Source organism: Cricetulus griseus, chromosome 3, assembly GCF_003668045.3.
Source record: "Cricetulus griseus strain 17A/GY chromosome 3, alternate assembly CriGri-PICRH-1.0, whole genome shotgun sequence".
NCBI classification, from domain to species: Eukaryota; Metazoa; Chordata; class Mammalia; order Rodentia; family Cricetidae; genus Cricetulus; species Cricetulus griseus.
This window is the reverse complement of record NC_048596.1, coordinates 72966471-72972436: the sequence shown is the minus strand read 5'-3', so window position 1 is coordinate 72972436 and position 5966 is coordinate 72966471. Positions and strand designations below refer to the sequence as shown.

Genomic DNA, 5966 nt, shown 5'->3' with positions numbered 1-5966 from the left:
TGCTTGGTCACTATCTTTGGGAAGAGCAGGCTGGGATGCAAGTTGACATAGTGGGTGAATCAAGAGAAGGGGGAAATGGGTGGCTTGAAGTTTGGGGTGAATAGGCCTACAGACACAGCAGTACTGCTGTGGGCAAACCACCTAACGGACAGCAACAACCATGCCAGTGTCTCCCCATGGACGCTAGCCAGAGCTGTACCAAGATCAGGGTTCCCTCCTCTCTCCCCAGAGCCACAGCTAGTGCTGGGCCTCCAGCCTACTGGGGAACCCAGCAGGAGGGACAAACCAAGGTCACCCTGTTTCCACCCCATTATCCCCAACTACATCATTACCAAGTGGGCAGGTTCTGTCCTCTGCCTGCCACAGAGTGAACTGGCCACCAGGGGGCACTCTAGCAAAAATTCCCTTCTCCAAACTTCCTTGCCCGCCCCTAGGGGTGGAGGCTAGGCTGGTCTCCTTCCTGGAATGGGCCAGGAGGGAGGAGCAAGCGGAAGGAAGGAAGCCTGTGTGCAGCTAGCTGGCCCACCAGTCCAGGACACAACCTCTCCCAGTGGCCAGTTTGGACTCCCTGGGACTAGCCACAGGTAGGCAGATGATACTGCGCTCCAGGTGGCCCCTCTCTTAGTCTCAGCTCTTCCTGCCTCTCTATACCCTTTCTATCCAGCTCTGCTGTTTTCCACCTTTAGTATCCCCAGTCATTTTTTCCATCCACCTCAGTCCCTAACCCTTTCTGCATCCAATCCTAGTGACTCAGCGGTTAGGGTCAAGAGGGCAGGCAGCCTGATTGCTACAAGCACACAACTGCAACCCACAGCTAGAACTCGGCCTCTTTCATATCGTTGCCCCACCTACTAGATCTCTTCTAGGAATAACACAGTTGGAGCAGGTGGTATCAGGCAATTCCAGTGAGGGAAATTCTCTTCCCACAGCTGGGCATGGCAGAATCTGCACAGGTGCCAACACTGGTATACCTAGTCACAGGTGGCTGTGGCTTCCTGGGGGAGCATATTGTTCGAATGCTGCTGGAACGGGAGCCCAGGCTCCGGGAGCTGCGTGTCTTTGACCTGCACCTGAGTCCCTGGCTAGAGGAGCTGCAAACAGGTGACTGAGGTCGGGCAGGAGCATGAGGAGGGGGTGTTGCTCCATCCCTCCCTGAACTGGGATGCTTGCACTTGTGGAAAAGATGATCCTGTGTCTGTTTTCCAGCTCACACAGCTGGGATGGGTGAGTCACTGGGAGCACGTGGCCCCTGGGGGCATGCAGGCTGAACTCAGCTGCAGGCCGAACTCAGCTGCAGGTCAAGGCCCCAGCTCTGACACTGCCTGGGGCCTCTCCACCAGGGCCTGTGCAGGTGACTGCCATCCAAGGGGATGTGACTCAAGCCCACCAGGTGACAGCTGCCGTGGCGGGATCTCACGTGGTCATCCACACAGCTGGGCTGGTGGATGTGTTTGGGAAGGCCAGTCCAAAGACCATCCACCAAGTGAACGTGCAGGGTGAGGCGCTACCTTCCTGTTCTTTTGTGTGACACCGGTCGTCCCTTAATCTGTGGCCATCCTGTGAGTTTCCTGTCTGAGCCTGTCCTGCTGATAACCCAACCCCATCACTGCTGTCCCATCCTCTCCTGACTTGTGGTTCTCCTTAGACACTGGGTGGAGCAGAAAAAGAGGCCGAGTCAGGAAGACACAGCTTGCATTTGTCCCCTTCACAGGCACACAGAATGTGATTGAGGCTTGTATACGGACTGGAACTCAGTTCCTGATCTACACAAGCAGCATGGAAGTTGTGGGGCCTAATGTCAAGGGCCACCCCTTCTACAGGTAAGCTTAGCCCCACTTAATTTCAGAGTCCACTTCCTTCCAGCACTGAGTCTTTTTTCTCCCCGCCTAGGGGCAATGAAGACACCCCATATGAGGCAGTCCACAGGCACCCCTATCCTTGCAGCAAAGCGCTTGCTGAGCAGCTGGTCCTGGAGGCCAATGGGAGGAAGGTATACTGCAAAGACAGGGCTTGGGGTGCTGAAGACTGACCCCCAGGTTTCTTTGACTCCATCTCCACTGCATGGTGGCCAGGGTAGAGGGGTACACTCCAACATTTTCCCTTTGTTATCAGGTCAACGGAGGGCTACCCCTAGTGACATGTGCCCTTCGACCCACGGGCATCTATGGTGAAGGTCATCAGATCATGAGAGACTTCTACAACCAGGGCCTACGTTTTGGGGGTCGGCTGTTTCGGGCCATCCCAGCTTCTGTGGAGCACGGTCGGGTGTATGTTGGTAAGGACAGGGCAAGGGCAAGGGGGGACGGAGAGCAGGGCAAGAGGTCTGTCTCTCAAGGTGGCAGAGTCATGAGTGTCGCCCTGGCTCCGTGAGGGCCCAGGCAGACAGTGATCATGTGGGCATTTTCTGCATGGGTGCAAAAGAGAAAGTATCCTTGTCAGTTGGGAGGGCTGACATAAAAAATATGTCATAGGTTATGCTGAGCCTGACAGTTCTCCAAAGAAAGAGAAGGGCAGCGTCTGTACAGGACATCCAGGAAGGCTGCTGGCTACCTTGTCCAGACAGTAGTGAGGTTTGGGTGGCATCTACATGGGGCCAAATAGGGGACTGGACCAAGGGCCCTCAGTGGCATATCTACCTCCCTCCCTACTGGTAGGCAATGTGGCTTGGATGCACGTGCTGGTGGCCCGAGAGCTGGAGCAGCGGGCGGCACTCATGGGGGGCCAGGTGTACTTCTGCTATGACAAATCACCTTATAAGAGCTATGAGGACTTCAACATGGAGTTTCTGGGTCCCTGTGGACTTCGACTGATAGGCACCCACCCACTGCTGCCCTACTGGCTGCTGGTGCTGCTGGCTACCCTCAATGCCCTGCTGCAGTGGCTGCTCCGCCCACTGGTGCTGTACACACCCCTGCTGAATCCCTACACTCTGGCCATGGCCAACACCACCTTTACTGTCAGTACCAACAAGGCACAGCGCCATTTTGGCTACAAGCCCCTCTTCTCATGGGAAGAGAGCAAGGCCCGCACTATTCTCTGGGTGCAGACCTTGGAGGGTTCAGCCCGGTGATGGCAGGGCCAGGGACTGGAGGCCACTGTGGTACATACTCAGGTCCTGAGCCTTCAGAGCCTGGAGGAAGAGACATGGCTGCCCTCTGACGTGGGAGCTGTGGTGTCTGACTGGGCGGTATGGACCCTGCCATTTTACCTACACAGATCTGAGCCTGGCTGGTATTCCAGCCTCCAAGTTCTAGGACAGGGTTTGGGAACAGGCCTGTCTTTGGTCCCAACTCACGCATGCCAGCTGGTCGGCAAAACTGATTCCTAAATGGTCTCATGACCCCTTCACATCTCCAGTTTCTCAAGCAGGAAGGGGAAAAGATCCCAGAGAACTCATGCTGGTTGGCTTACTCTAGATGCCATCTTCAGACCTGGCTTCTGCTACATCTGGCTCTCCTTAAGGGGTTATAATTCCATGATTTTCTTAAGTGTATCTCTTTTAGATATTTATGTTTTAATTTGCTTTAAAGAAAGCTGAAGAAATCAGTGATTTTCCATGTCTTGCCTCTCCAAATTCAGTTCCTGTGATATTGTTAGCTTTTGGCCAAGAATGTCAACCATGCTGTATCTGGCCAAGTCTGGATTAAAATCCGTTTCCAAGTCTGTTTCTACCTGTTGTTCCCCCACCCTCCATGTCTCCCCTCACCACGGTGGCGCCTGTCCCATGTGGGGACAGAAGGAAGTGAGCACACAGCAAGCCCGCTGTTGGATTAGTTGCTATTTCTCCCGTCCCACCAGGCCCAACCTGGCCCAGGATGGGGTTCAGGGGGCTCTGGGGACAGGACATGCAGGTCTGGGGCAGGGGTCAGAGTTTCCTGTATTTTATCCATTTGCAACTTGGTCACCAATAGAGAGAAGTAAGACTCTGAGGGCTAACAGGAGGGTGGCCAGGCTCTGGGCCCTCAGCCAGGCCCCAGGAGTCCTGTCCCCTCATGGGAGGAGGGGGAGAGAGTTCTAGAAACCAATGGAGAAAAAGAGAAGGGGCAGGGGCTCATGTCAGCAAACATGGCTACATCACATGACACGCCAGCGGCACAGAAACACACCAACACACACAGCTGCACGGCGGGGCGTGGGGAGTCTAGGTCTGGGAGAAGGGAACTAGGGACCAACTATCTTGTCCTCTGTGAGGTGGGCAGGGCAGGGTAAGTGCATAGAACACATCATGTGTACACGCTCAAGGCATGGCGAGAGCGTGACGACCCACGGGCACAGGGGACGGACACATGGTGTGCTTTGTAAGAGGCGAGAGAAGTGATGATGGAAGCAGTGGTCCTGTCGTGGGTCCAGGGCCACCAAGGGGGCACATTTGGGCTTCATGGTTTTAGGTGTGTGGAGGGCAAGCGGCACACACTTATCCGAGAACATGCAAAAGACACCAGCCCCCAGACAGTCATCCAGAACACACATATGGACAGCAGTCCACAAGCATGTCCGTCACGTGTCTTGTAGAAAGCTGGGTTACAGCAGACTCGGGGACTGTTAATCCACTTGAGGCCCAGTGGTGGGCAGCAATGGGCCCAGGGCCATTCAAAGAGGCAGAAGCGGCATGCCAGCCACAGTCCTGTCCTTGTGGACACCATGATGTGGGTGCCAGGGAGGCTGCTGGGAACACCTGGGTTAAAGGGAGTTCTGGCTGGGCTGAAGGATGCTGGGGCCTGGCCCCCTCTGACATCTCCAAAGAAGCCAAGGATGGGGGCAGTAGGCTCTGGGCGGACTCCTGTCCTGCCAAAGAGTATTCTGGAAATGGATAGCCAGGCTCCCTCCTCAGCACAGCTAACCTGGGATACATACATGTGGACACACGCATGCATATGCACACACACACACACACACACACACACACACACACACACACCAGGTGGGCAGAGCTCAAACAGCTAGGTGGGGAAGAGATACACTGTCGGGGCTTGCTCATAAGTCTCATCATCTGAAAAGTCATATTTGCAGAGTTCTCCCACTCTTCCTTCTCCCCAGGTCCTGCACACACTTGTGTACACACATGGCAACCCTACTCCAGGGCAGGACTTCTACTACAGTCCTTTATCCCATTTTCCTCCTGCCTACTCCCAGAGAACCCACAAAATGCACAGCCATCCACACATGGAAGGAAGGGTTCCTCCACTCCTCACCACCAAAGAACAATCCCTGTCTCACCCTCCCTGTCACCCAGCTGCAGTACATGACCATGGCAGTACACATGTCCGAGGGACAGATTCAAGGACGGCCCTAAGTAACCACTCGGGTATGTGTGAAATCCAGTTATCCAAACCCAAGTTTCTTGAGGAAGAGTCCAGAGCATCAGCTAAGGCAGTGAGAACAAACTATAGCTTCTGAGTGAGTCTGAGAGGCAGGAAGAGGAAATGCCATGATTTCCTGCCTGCCTGGAGCAGCCCTTGACATCTTACCTCCTTAGGCCCACCACACTCCTTCCAGGAGACAGTTTATGTGCAAATGGGTGTGGCCCAGGGTGGGCACCATGCTGTTCATGTGTGAGGCCCCAGCACTAATGTGTGGCCACCTTTCTGAACTTCCCGTGCCTCAGCATTTATGAACACACTAGGATGTGCTAGCTGTCCAAGGCTCAGTGCTACTGTCAGGCAGAAACAGAAAGGTAGAGTCTGGGTGTGTGTTCCCATCAGACGGTCTGGGGAGGGAGGAAGCACCACTTGCACACTCCTGCTGGAGCCGTGTGTGTGACTGCTGTTCTGAGGGAAGTGAGGGAGCACTAAGTCTGCAGAAACAAACCTGGGGAGCACGTCCTTAAAAAGAAGTGTGTGTGCATGTCACATGCAGAAGCAGAAACGTATAGAAAGTCCCCAAAGATGTACACGTACACACACAGAGTCAAATTCCAGGTAGCTTAGAAACAGACATCTGTCCCGACCCAAACTAGTGTCTGATTC

The 5966-nt window shown here is 54.5% G+C and overlaps 1 protein-coding gene across 1 annotated transcript; it reads left to right on the top strand.

The window, feature by feature from the left end:
• The first annotated feature begins 436 nt into the window (after nucleotides 1–436).
• On the top strand, nucleotides 437–3668 carry Hsd3b7 (hydroxy-delta-5-steroid dehydrogenase, 3 beta- and steroid delta-isomerase 7). The gene is made up of 7 exons (XM_027404525.2): nucleotides 437–584; nucleotides 930–1101; nucleotides 1341–1496; nucleotides 1712–1820; nucleotides 1891–1990; nucleotides 2113–2275; nucleotides 2655–3668. Exons 2-7 carry the CDS (start codon nucleotides 936–938, stop codon nucleotides 3068–3070), a joined length of 1110 nt encoding a protein of 369 aa, XP_027260326.1. The 5' UTR covers nucleotides 437–584; nucleotides 930–935; the 3' UTR covers nucleotides 3071–3668.
• Nucleotides 3669–5966: the final 2298 nt, after the last annotated feature.